General features: G+C 34.8%; 1 protein-coding gene across 4 annotated transcripts in view; it reads left to right on the forward strand.

Annotated features, from left to right (window-relative positions):
- The window catches only part of LOC106869372 (potassium voltage-gated channel protein Shal), a 442,940-nt gene that overhangs the window by 369,655 nt on the left and 58,932 nt on the right, over positions 1 to 14,353 (forward strand). For 2 of the 4 annotated variants that reach the window (XM_052966873.2, XM_089350211.1), the window contains exon 5: positions 9,989 to 10,108. The exons of the other annotated variants lie outside the window; for them this stretch is intronic. In XM_052966873.2, the coding sequence (XP_052822833.1) occupies positions 9,989 to 10,108 (120 nt within the window). The remainder of the gene's footprint in view (positions 1 to 9,988; positions 10,109 to 14,353) is intronic. 4 annotated transcript variants of the gene reach the window in all.

Genomic DNA, 14,353 nt, shown 5'->3' on the forward strand with positions numbered 1-14,353 from the left:
TCTTGTGGTACAAAAACATAAAAGAATTCAATACAACATTATGTTGGAAGTTAGTAGAGTCAGATATATATATATATATATATATATATATATATATATATATATATGTATGTATGTATACATTTACACACACAATTCCTAATCAGCCTACAGACATACAACCATTGACCAATGGGCTGACTAATCAAAACCATGATACAAGTGTAAAATCCTTGTTTATGTCACATAAGTTAACATATATGCTGTTTGACATACAACAACTCTATCTCAACTGTGCTAGAACGACCATCGTCATCTTTTGAAATACTAATTTTCTGAAAAAATTACATTCAGGAGTCATAGCTTTCTCATCAGAAAATAAGAAAATGTTCTTGCTTCAAGTAACTGTGCCAGCTCACAACATAGCCCCAAATATACTTAGATATGAAATGCTCTTATCATATATGTGAATGATCATCTCTTTTAACTTCACACATCTAGGACTGATAATACAGTTCTATATTTAAGAGATGAAGAATTATGTACATTATTTACATTTGATGGATATTTGTCCTCATCTTGTTTCTTGTTAACACAACATTTCGGCTGATATACCCTCCAGCCTTCATCAGGTGTCTTGGAGAAATTTTGAACCTGGGTTCTCATTCCTAAGGTATTTTTTCGATATTATTATTATTATTATTATTATTATTATTATTATTATTATTATTCAGGCCACTGCTTGGAATCGAACTTGAAATCTTGGGGTTAGTAGCCTGCACTCTTAACCACTACGCCATATACCCGGGCTACTAACCCCAAGATTCCAAGTTCGATTCCAAGCAGTGACCTGAATAATAATAATAACATTGAAAAACACCTTAAGAATGAGAAACCAGGTTCGAAATTTCCCCAAGACACATGATGAAGGCTGGCAGGTATATCAGCCGAAATGTGTTAACAACAAACAAGATGAGGACAAATATCCGTCAAATGTAAATAATGTATCTAAGACTGAATTCAGAAGATTATCTATTACTGAGAATATTCTATCACTGCCTTCCTTTCAAACTGTATTACTTCTGATCCTTTTAATGTAACAAGCTCTGCTCTTTAAATTTGTCTCTCCACATTCTCATCACTACACACATCAGCTTCCTTGCTTCTATGCTACCCATATACTTTTCTGTACTTGCACTTCGCACCAAACAATATATGCTGCCTCTCATTATAGTCTTTGCCAGTCAGTGATACTATTTCACCACAATTACATTAACCCTCAACCTTCATATTTAATAAGGCATTGCTATACCAGTTCCCTTGAATACATATGAATACAGAAACACGTATGTGCAAATATTAACACACACATGTATGCATGTATGTGTGTGTGTGTCTATTACTGAAGTGGAGCAGCTAGTGTAACCAAAGACCACTTTATAAAATCAGTTAGAACACAAATACAAAGAATATATGAAAGAGAATTAAAAGAGAGTACTCAGTACTCTTAATTATCTCTCATATACTTTGTATTTCAATGCACACTGATCATATACAGATATTCTCCATTCAAACCAAGTTTAATCTTCAAGAATTTAATGTAATTGCACAAACAAAAATCCCCTGCCTCTCTCTTACTCTCTATTTTTCTTCTCTCTCTCCCACACTCTCTCTCTCTCACAAACACATACAAGCACTTGAGTACACACTTACAAATGGGACTACATCAATGTTTAATCAATGAGAAAGGTTAAATTACGTATTTAAGAAACTTCCGTTTAAAAGAATGTAACTATATTTCATTTCAAATCTATAGAATGAAAATAACATAATAGAATAAAAAGCAAAAAATGCAATCAGCCAAATAATTAAAATTAATTGGGTTTTTTTTAATCCTCAAAGATTATGAGATTATTTACTTTCTGTTTCTAAAAGCTTTAGATTATATTTGGATTTAATTCAGTTTGAAAATTTAGAGTTGACAAGCAGTTATAAGCCCTTATCTCTCTTCACTGTGTTCCTTGATGTACCTGTCTATCAATTCAGGGTTTCTCCACCAGGGGTTCAGATGATTTTACCATTTCTAATCATTTCCAAATGGCTATATTCCAGGTGAGTTATCTTATGCAAATAGCTACAGTTGAAGACCAATAAACAAATAAATGAAATGAAAATAGAGAATAAATGATAGAAAGGAGAAAAAAACCCCTCTATTTAAACATGACTACAGCACTATATCAATAATGCAATGAATATTTAATACTTAAACAATCCATCCCAACTGGCATATAATGCTTTTCAAGTATGAAAACAGAGAAAGTAATTTTACCTCAAGATAATTACAGACGAAATACTAGCATTTGTATGTACTCACTTACACGCACGCGCCCACACACACACACACACACACATGCTTTTCTCTCTTTTATATATACAGGGTGTGCTAGGTAACTGAAAACTAAACAAAACAGAAGGAGAAACAAAAACAAACCAACATTCTCCTAGAAAAATAGTATGCATTTTCAACTAGATACACAAAGAAAGTGACCAATCAACAAAACCAACCTCAGTCCTTATGACAGCTTTGATGCAGTGATTGAAATGACTACGTCAGGATAGCTCGCCTCTCCCCATGCCACTCCTAGCTGGTCCCCTTACTCAATAATACCACAGATATAACAATCCAGTAGTCAAATCATGAGTGCTACGAGATAACTTATCACATATTTCTCCTGAGTTTTGCTGGACATCAACTGCCCACTTGTCATCATGTAAGACATCCTCATACACCACATATCTGACAATGGACTCTGCCACATTGAGCTGCTTTGCAATAGCTTTCACTGATATGCTGGGATGGTCGTTGATGATGTCCTGCACATGCTGGATAAACACAACTATCTTGACAACATCTGACCACTGAATAGGTATTTTTCTCTTGGTCACAGATGGCATGCCCTGGCCGGAGGCCTCAAGCTTTTTCCTGACCATTAACTCAAAGAACCCAGCTATGTTCAAGAAGGTGGCAATCTCCAACTAAAGTCACAAACACAGTACACTTTTTCATCTATATAAGACTGGAATTTGGCATACAAATGCTATTGATATACCCAGGTGTATCAATGCCAAAAATTAAATGAAAAAATAAAAATTTGGTACATACCACAAAATAAAAATTATGTTAGGTCATCTTTCATTTACACCCTACTAAAGTTAACTCATAAACACCCAGAACACCCAGTACGTACGTGTGTGTGTGTGTGTGTGTGTGTGTAATCATTATCACTAACATCTTCATTGCCAAATTAGTCAGTTTATAATAATGACTATTCTGAATTTACTAAAGTCCTTTTCAATTTTTATCATTTGTAAATTTTAACCGTTTAAAAATCATATGTCATAAAAATATATGTGTACACACCTTATTATTTTTATGAATAAACTAACGAAAAAACTTAGGGCCCATAAATTTATCAATAGAGTATTTTCACTGACATAACTAAATTATGATTAATAATAGTGGTATTAGTGATAGATAGGGAGAATGAATGGTTGAAAGTTTTTAGAGTAAGTAGAAAGACTTTTGAAGACTACCAAGGCACACCTGCTGGATGGAGACTCAGAAGTAAAGAGGGCACTAGAAAGCTTCATGTAGTAAACCAAGATATTTAAATTTAAACTATACCTTAATCAAGAGAGCAATTATTACCTAAATAAATTACTTAATTTAGTCAAACACTGAAATTAATATTGGTTTCAAATTTTGGCACAATTTCCATTTGATTGTAATTTGAATCAAATCAAATCAAATCACAATCAAATGGAAATTGTAATTGTGGCAGATGCCAGTGCTGCTTGACTGGCTCCCATGCTGGTGGCATGCAATAAGCACCATTCATGTGTGGGTCATTGCCAGTGCCGCCTGACTAGCTCACGTACCAGTAGCACATAAAAAGCACCCACTACACTCTCAGAGTGATTGGCGTTAGGAAGCTGTAGAAACATTGCCAGATCAGATTGGAACCTGGTGCAGCCACCTGGCTCGCCATTCCCCAGTCAAACCGTCCAACCCATGCCAGCATGGAAAACAAACATTAGATGATGGTGATGATGATGATGATGTCAGCTGGTTTGAAGAAGAGGCTAAGTCGATTACATCAACTCCATTGTATAACTGGTACCTATTTTATTTGACCTCCAGAAGGATGATAAAAGCAAAGTTGACCCTGGCGGAATTTGAACTCAGAATGTAAAACAGATGAGATGCCACAAAGCACTTAGCCCAGAGTGCTAACTATTCTACCAGCTTGCCACCTTAACCCTGTAATTAATTTTAACATTAATTAGATATGGAATGCAGTGGAGAGTGAGTCTGGTCTTCAACAGACAATGATAACTCTAGTTGTATTTCAGTCTTATATGAGAATTCCCCAGCAAGACATTGCCTAATTACTGCAGATCTTAGATCACAAGAGAATTTATTTGAGATTGTTTTTTTGTTAATCATCACAGATTGGCATTGTATTTTAAAAGAATGATTCGGGGGGGGGGGGGAATATCTTGGGATGCTGGCTGCATGAAAGACAAATAATAAGATTACTAACTTACTTGATGAAGTAAGCCAAGAAATTTTAATTAGAATTACACATTTAATGATGAGAATTTTATTTTACAAACAAAAGTGAGACAACCCTGAAATATAATTACTGTATTTTATGACGTATAATGCAGACTTTTTGATATTGATAACAAGTTTTATAAATTGCCCTATGCACTATACATGGATACAGGATAGTTTTCTTACTTTGTGGTGACATCAATCCTATAAAGAGTTACTATAACATTTTATACTGTTATTTCTAATATCTTTGACGTTTGTATTTTGCAAGAAATCATTTCTTCAAATCAAAAGTGTGCATTATACACCATGAAGTATGATAAATACTACTAACAGGAGTGGGGCTGTGTGGTAAGAAGTTTGCTTCCCAACCACATGGTTCTGCGTTCAATCCCACTGCATGGCACATTGGGCAAGTTTCTCCTACTATAACTTTGGGCCAACCAAAGCCTTATGAGTGGATCTGTTAGATGGAAGCTGAAAGAAATATAGGGGTTGATTCATTTGACTAAAATTCATCAAGACAGTGCCCCAGCATGGCCGCAGTCTAATGACTGAAACAAGTAAAAGATAAGAGATTAAAAACTACACTTCACATTAAAGAGCCGGCCATCAACAAATAAGTATGCTTGGCTACATGTACAATCATTATGATGATGATCATCATCATCACTTAACGACCGTTTTCCATGCTGGCATGGGTTGGATGGTTTGACTGAGATCTAGAGAGCCAGTGGTTGCACCAGGCTCCAGTCTAATCTGGCAATGTTTCTACAGTTGGATGCCCTTCCTAACGCCAACCACTCCAAGAGTGTAGTGGGTGCTTCTTACATGCCACCACCACAGGAGCCAATCAGGCAGCCCTGGCATTAGCCACATTCGGATGGTGCTTTTTACATGCCATCAGCATGGGAGTCAGTCACGGTGTACTGGCATCGGCCACGTACAGATGGTGCTTTTCATGTGCCACCATCCAAACATGACCAATACCAGGACCCCATGACAGTCTCCCTTTGTTGATTATTTTAGATGCCTATGTAGTCACGAGCAGACACAGACACCCTCTTCTCATAGCCTTTAATCCAGTGGCACATTCTGGATGTGATGGCTAGAAGGAGAGAGAAATCTACTACAGCACTTGTCTGGTGCTCATGTTCAGTTGAGTAGACTGAAAGAATATGAAATGAAGTGCCTTGCTCATGGTCAAAACATATCACTCAAAACATTATGATTGAAAGCCCAATAACTTAACTATAAGACCATGCAAATGCATGGTCTTATGGTTAGCACGGTCTATGCTATAAGTATTAGAGTGAAAACAATTGTCCAATACTATAATGACTCTTCCAATAATAATAATAACCAGAGCACTTAGAGGGGGCAAACCTCTGCCAAGGCAACACCAACGTCCTCTCGACAATTAGCCAGAGATGAGTTTTAAAATGAGAATATCTGAAATAAACTTGACTGCTCTCACAAATGTAAATACTAAAAATGAACCCGACCTCTGTGAAAAATTAAATAAAAAAAAACGGAAAAATAATCCAGAATCCTTGTCTGGTACCAGATCAATCCCAAAATCTAACCAGTTCTTGCCAGTCACGAGGCCAAACATCTCCGAAAGTTTCATCCAAATCCATCCAGCAGTTCTTGAGATATCATATCCATGGACAAACAAACAAACGTGACAGAAAACAATACTTCCGCCTTTGCTAAGGTGAAGGTAATAATGGTTTCAGATTTTGTCACAAGGCCAGCAATTTTAGGAGGATGGTATAAGTTAAATTACATCAACCCCAGTACTTGACTAGTATTTTATCAATTGTAAAAGGATGAAAGGCAAATTTGACCTCAGTGGGATATGAACTCAGAATGCAAATAGGTGGAAGAAATGCTGCTTAACATTTTATCCGATATGCTAATAATTTTGCTAGTTCACCACCTTAAAAACGATAACAACAACAATAATAATCGTTCTCACTCAAGGTACAAGGCTTGAAATTTCGAGGAGGAGGCTGATCTAAAATGTCAATCTCAGCCGAATTTGAATTTAGAGCATAATGACCGAAAGCATTTTGCTGAGCATGGTAACAATTCTGCCAGCTCACCACCATGATGATGATAATAATAATAATAATAAGGTAGTGATTTACATGAGACATCTTTGTCACACTGCATGATGATTCTGCCTTAAGATTACATGAAGGGTATATAGGCCTGTGAAATATTAGTCTGCGGACACTGTAATTCATTGAATATGTAATTCTGTTGATCGAACAATTGGAATAACTGTCAAAAACCAATGCAGAATTCATTCACTATTCTATAATACAATAAAACAAGTGCTAGTTCACTTGCGTCCAGTAAATCACAAGTATTTATTTCATCAACTCTGGATGGATTAAAAGCCGAGTTAAACTTACTAGAATTTAAACATAGAAATATAAAATCCAAAATCAACACTGACAGGTTGTCAGTAAATCATTATAATTATTAGATTTATATTTTATTTCAAGTCAAGGATTATATTCTGCTTTAAATTCTTCACTAAAGATGTCAAGTAGTCTTAGAGTTACAACTGGCTGCTGAGTCATTAGGATCTGAAAGATCGATGGCTCCTATCCTGTCACTAGTACTAAACCATATTCTTGATAAGAAACATTCAACTATTTCTGGCTTGTTTCTCTTAGCTGTAAATCAATATTATGTGAGACTGAGCTCAGTGTTATAACTGAGATGCATTTTATTGGCTTGCAGAGCAAATTTCAAATCCACCCATGGGCTCCTGCAGAGGATGTGGATATCAACAGTAATCTATTGTCCAACACAGGTCAAACTGCAGTGCCCCAACAATTTTCTTTATCCTCAACTTGGTGAATGTCATCTATTAGAGTATGTTCATCTGTCTTTTACAGAACATTCTAGGCAAAAAGTAAAGCCATAAAGTGCTCCTCTACATTACATATCAAATGTACTAAAGAAAATATTTTCTGAAATGAAATTTTTACATTAAAAATTCACTGTTCTTTTCTTTAGGAATATTTCATTTCACCAACGTGTAGTTTGTTTCTGAGGTGACATTTTAGGATATCAAATAATAGTGCTAAAAACATTTTAATTTTACATTATTTTTGGATTTATATAAAGAGACTGAAAATTGACATCATCAATGTTGCTGATATCAATAATAGTATGTTAGCAGAAATTAAAGAACACGTAACCAAATGCCTAGCATTATTTGATTTGTCACTCTATACTTTGAGAGTAATTTTCATTGATGCCCAAAATAGATTTCCCTCAAAAAATTTGGCATTGTGCATAGGCAAAATTTTTCAATACTGTCACCATTAGTTTAGTGTATTTCCATGCTGGTTTGATATGAATTTGCACTGTAGTGTAGTTTCAACTGTTCATATTCTACTTTAATGCACGTTCATATCTCAACATTGTAAAACTGAATTTAATTTGAGCGAAGCTTTTTTTAAACCTTCCTTCTTTCCCTTTAACTCAGTCATACGTTAAATAATTTTCAGTATTGCCTGAACACCTTTTCACTAATCTCATGATTGAACCTCACATTCTTATTTGTCAACTAACCACAAAACCTTGAAATTTCCTTCAAATGGTGTTTTAAAAATGGGGTCATATATTACATTTTGAACCATATAATTTTGGAATGAATGCATTATTTAACTGTTTAAATGCATATCATAGGTGATTATGGTTATAAACAAAACTATGAAATATGGCAGAATTACCTGTATAACAAAACTATCAGAAGATACCAATGGGAAAATTTGTACAAATGAAAGTGAATAGATGAATAAATAACTTACAAAATGTTGAAAGACTCCAAGTTAAGAAATTCAGATTATTGTGAACACCAAACAAAATTATGCAAGTAATGGATAAAATGAGAAAAACAATATGTATTTCTTTTTAATATTATACTTGCTAAAATAATAAAAATGCAAAATAGTAAATATAATAAACTTTTAGATACTTCAGTTCTGTAAATATCATCTCATTTCTCTTTGCCCTATGAGATGAAATTTTTCCTGAGGAGAAATATTTAGTTCACATTAAACTCAAAAGAAATGGAATTATAGACATTATATATAGAAAAATGTTTAACAATCTATAACAAGTCACTAATTGGGATATATGCTTGTGTTCTTATGCTCATGTATCTATAAAGATTTCATATAGCCAATACCGGTAAACACGACTTAGGCTTGTGCATAAACATACATACATACATGTAGATATATATACATACACACATACACACACACACACACACACACACACACATATATACATTCACACACAAGCACACACATAAAAACGCGAAAGTGTGTATTACTGAGTAATCGGAAGTTATACTCTCCAACCTATAATTGGTGTGTTGTTGGCATTAGTCAGGGTATTTGGCTATATAACTGTAAAGAGGCAGAGTAGGGGGGGAAAAAAGAAATTAAATGCTTAAAGTAAGCAATAGTATTTTCCACAAACATAAAAATCCTTTTCTTGAAAGTAAAACACACAATGGGCTGGAAAGTTTCATGCCAATAGATTAGAGCTGGAGATGAGCCATACATAAACTATTCTGACCCATATACACATGCCAGAAGAGCAAAAACTAAAATTACATTTAAATGCATGTGTATGCATTTGTATCTGTGTATACACAGTAATAAATTCATACTTTTATATTCACACACTCGGAGAGTTTCAAAGAAAATAATGAAATGGCATCAAAGGAGACATCATTGCTTATCATTATCTCACAAGGGAAATAACCATTATGTACATTAAAATGGAAGTACTCTTTCAACTTATATATTTAAAAACTGTTGCCAAACACCATTTTTAAATCTATAGGTCCATGATTTTTTTATATTCTGAACTAACCGAAAATTCTATCTCAATTTTAATTCTATTGTTTTTATTCTCATACTTACTACAACTTTCTCTGTTCTCATTACCCCTCACCCCACTGTAGTCTTTTCCATAACTAGTTATATAAATATTTAACATATTCATTTTACATCACAAACATTTTTACTCAGAACTAGTATATTTGAAACAACTGCATCAAACTGAAATTAGGGTTGTTTTCAATTTAAACACATAATCCTTTGCATTTCAATGAAATTTCAATAAAAACAGTGAGAGAATTATTTCCATCATTACATGGCTGAATTTGAACTCGTTTATCAACTGCCAAAAATAAATGATTACTAAACATTTATCCCCTTTATACATTACTGAGGTACCCTCTAGGGTTATAAGATAGAAATCTCCTATTAGTTTCACCCACTTGATCCTATATTTTTAAATATAAGTTTAAGATTTCAATGTGTCTACTTAGTGTGCTATATTCTTTAGGGGTTGAATTCTACTACACGCTTACCATCAAGTATGGAACAAGAAATGCAGTCAATAGAACGTGTCTTAACATGGAACTATTACAACTATACAAGTGAAGAGCCTGCTGAACATAAACCGGTGAGAAAAGCATACACGATCGCAGTAAGAGCCTTGGCACTGATAGTTCATTCAAATTTATGGTGTTGAAACAGTCAATTTTCCTTCAATGTTCCTGGCTTACCAATCCTATATTTAGAGTATTACTAATTCCAAGTTCTTGTAGCACTTCGCTTCTAGAAATTACATGACTCCAGCATTTCCCTTATCCACTTCCCGTTTGAAGTATTTTTAAAAACTCTAAATTGTTGTTGTTTCAGTTAATGTTATTCTGTTTCAGACATGTATATATATTCATTATGTCTCTTTGCAAAATCTTTCCTTCCACCCACTTTCTCTCATATTGCGCTTTTAAATGAATATATTGCTCAATATAAACAAAACTCAATACACACACACACACATCATATATCTACAATACTTTCTTATAACAGAAGCCTGATGAACTGGCATACAGAATAGGATACCACATTTCACGATGGGTGATATCTAGATCCATTAAGTTTTCATTTCACAGCTTAGTAGAATTCAGTTCACCTATCATTCATTGAGGAGATTATAAAATAAATCCTTTAATCCCTTGAAATTGATTTAACCCCTTTGAAACCATATTTTTGTAGAAATATACTACCCTCACTTCAATTAATTTTGAAAATAATGAAGATTTTATTTTAAAAAAAAAAACTTGGAGCTTGAATCATAAGTTAACCTGAAATTTCGATGAAAGATTTTAATTTTGACGACTTTAAAACATGGAAGTTTTCTCACAGAACTGGTCTCAAGTAGTTGGTATCAAAATGGTTAACTGACCACTATTTCCCTACTGGTGACCTAAATATGCACTCTATATTTCTCACTATACTAACAGACCACTCCGAGAGCATAGTGGGAGCTTTTACGTGCTACCTGCACAGGAGCCAGCCCGGCGGCACTGGCAACGGCCACGATGAAATGTTATTTTATTCAGGAAAATTAATTACTGTATAATGCAGGTCCCATAAGCATCTACTTTCAAGAGCAAGTTTGCCGTGAATATTAGTTCAATGTCAACTGTACCTGTCATCCCATGAGGTGAATAAAATAAAACCAGTTATATAATAGATGTCATTGTGGTATTGTATGCTGGATTGCCTTACAACATTTTCTCACATCTGCTTCAAAATTAAATACCTCTGGTAACATATTGTCCCTTCGTCACCCTGAGATCAATATCAGAGGTACCAGCAGTATATCCGCTAGTGTTGTACGAATGTTAGTCGTATTGAGTCTTATTGATGATAGCTAAAATAAGTTTGCCTCACAACGACGTGCATGGCACTTTGAGCAAGCATTTTCTAATAATAGCAATGAATAGTTACATCGAAGATGAAATTTGACCTCTGTTTCAATTTCAGTAGAAACCAGTCCATTCCCCCTGCACCATAACTGAGTTCGGTGAAAACATGACCATCACAAAATAAATTTCGCTTTCATCTTTGGTTTTAGTTAAATTGACGATTAAAACGTTCAATAAGCAAGGGAAACTACTCTTAGAAAAAGTCTTTAATATTGACGTCCCTTTATATTTAAAGCCTATTCTAAATGATTTTTACAAAAATTTAGACGTTCTACAGTTTGAAGTTTGAAATATGTAGTTCATTGCCTTTATCAACCATAATTACAAAAACGCATAAATGAATAAATTCGAGATCAGTTCATTCAGAATACGAGAGCGAATTGTTTGGTGAGGGGTAGTTGTTGTATTTGAGCCCCCTCCCTCCCGAACGACGCTCAGTCATGAAGAAAGCAATGCTCATTCTTCCATATTATGTTAACACTGGTAGAATCAGAATAATGTGTTGTGGGCACATACTCAATTAGAATATACGATTATACATAAATATTAGCTGGCAGAATCGTTACCGCGCCGAGCAAGTGCATAGCGGCATTTCGTTCGTCTTCACGTTCTCAGCTCAAATTCTGCCGAGATCGGTTTGTCTTTCATCCTTTCAGGGTTGATAAAATAAGTACCAGTTGATCACTGGAATCGATATGATCGACTTACCTCTCCTCTGTGCCAAAATTTGAAACGAATATTAAAACATCTAGTCTAATAGATTCAAATCTACCCAGTAACCCACCAGAAAGATCTGCGTACAATGCCAACTAAATCTCTCGAATAAATTACACGCTTTATTTATTTATTTATTTATTACAATAAATCACTTGTCTCAAATTAAAATTTTGCAAATTCATTTTATTTATTACCGATGTATCGAACAATTTGAAAAAGTTTATATAACATAAGAAAATTTTTTTAAATATGCATTTGATATTTTCATTCCCCACATAGTCAAGTGATTATCAATTCTTGACGAAAGTAAAGAATATGTACACCCGGTATTTAGGGCTAGGGTTTAGGGTATAGGGTTAGGGTTTTTTGTTAGGCCGAAAATGGATGGTCCGTACTCTTTACCTCCGTCCAGTTCTTTTCGATTCCCAACACAATGAATGTCACGCTAAATGTATTTGCATTACTACACACCAATTTTTTTTTTTATGATTACACACACACATATCCGATATGCCATATAAGTACCCCTATAACACACGCTACCAAGGAACTTGCACCACACTTAAAACAAAACAAAGTCAATAGGACAGTAACAAAGAGCAGAGAGAGACATTAACGTGTGAATAAAAACATATTTAACATGAACGGGAAAGTTCCCTCGTCAGCTGTCTACCGAGAGGTGTGCACTGTATTTCGTTGATAAGAAATACACCTATGCACCAGTGTGGGAGTGGTGCATTAACACTGAAGCTTTCTAAATATCTTGGTATTTTCTGACTCGCCTCAAAACCTCGAGGTACACCAGTCCGTGCACCAAACACGAAACAGTGGTTGAAAAGGCCTGATCTAATAGATTTTAATTATTGTAACCTGATAATCATTCACAGTAACACAGAGAACCGGCACTTTGAATGTAAGGGAGACAACTCTCTGTAATTTAAAAATATCAAGAATATTTATGAAGCAGTCATTTATTCATTTCTGGCAGTTGATCGGAATAGTACTTTATCTTTACACAATTTTAAAACTGTTTTGAGTTCTGAAGACTTGAAATATAATAAACCAAATTCGGAATTAATCATTTCACCACATAACGCGTTTAAACAATTCAAATGTAACGCCTTTTTCTATCAGGTGTTAGAAATTATGGAATTACGTTATTTAGGCACTCATGTTAAAAGAAGTGTCTACGAAAATATCAAATACATTAGCAGCGTGATTTATTCTTATCACTGACAATAACTTTCCTGGCTATGAAGGAATGTTAAGTCCAGTGGTAACTGAAATAACAGGTTTTCTCTTAGGTGAACAGGCCGTGCTCGTGTCACTTTACAAATTCGTTGACTCTGACAAGTAGAATGGAGGAAGGTGTCTTCAAATTTGGGTGCCAGGCCCGATTACCTGCAATAGAGTGAACTTCGTTAAAGGGATCCAAATTGCTAGATGGTGGTGTTAAACCGAGTGACAGATTAAGTCTAGCCCTCAAGTAGATCCTACCCAGATTTGAACTCGGATCAGAGAGAGCCGGAGCAACTACCGCAAGGCACCCGGTCCAACGTTTTTACAGTTCCGCCAATTCACTTTTCTGGATTGGCATTTTATTCATCGAGTCCAAAAGGATGAAAGGCAAAGCTGGGTCTCAAATGTATGTACGTGTCTTTGCATGTGTGTGTGTGTGTGTGTGTGTGTGTGTGTGTGTGTGTGTGCATGCATGCATGCATGTATGTATGTATGTGTGTGTGTGCGCGCGTGCATGCATGTATGCACATACGGATGCATGTATGTAATGTCACGGTCGCTCGCGCCTGTTAAGGGGAAAATTTATACAAAATACGTAATTGATTTATTCCCTTTTAAATACATTTATTATATTAAGGGCATTACTACACATAAATCCTTCGCTGTCGGTACACTGTATATTTATTAAGGTAGTTTTGACTTTAAGAGTCCCTTATAACGTGTAGTAATGCCCTTAATATATATATATATATCTTGTGTATTTTGTAATTTTCTATTCTAGCTTAGTAGAAAAATCACTTACTCTTCAGTTCTACCTTCGGGAGTGAGTAGACAGGGTTGTGTAAAACCTGGAAATCTATTTTTCAGACGTTCGACACATTCTTGTCATATTTTCCACTCTTATATAAATACTTGTGGGTTTATAGCAACATAGCAAAATATATGATTAAATCATGTAAGAAAAATACTGGAAT

This window comes from Octopus bimaculoides, chromosome 4 (assembly GCF_046866305.1).
Source record: "Octopus bimaculoides isolate indiv1 chromosome 4, ASM4686630v1, whole genome shotgun sequence".
Lineage (NCBI taxonomy): Eukaryota > Metazoa > Mollusca > Cephalopoda > Octopoda > Octopodidae > Octopus > Octopus bimaculoides.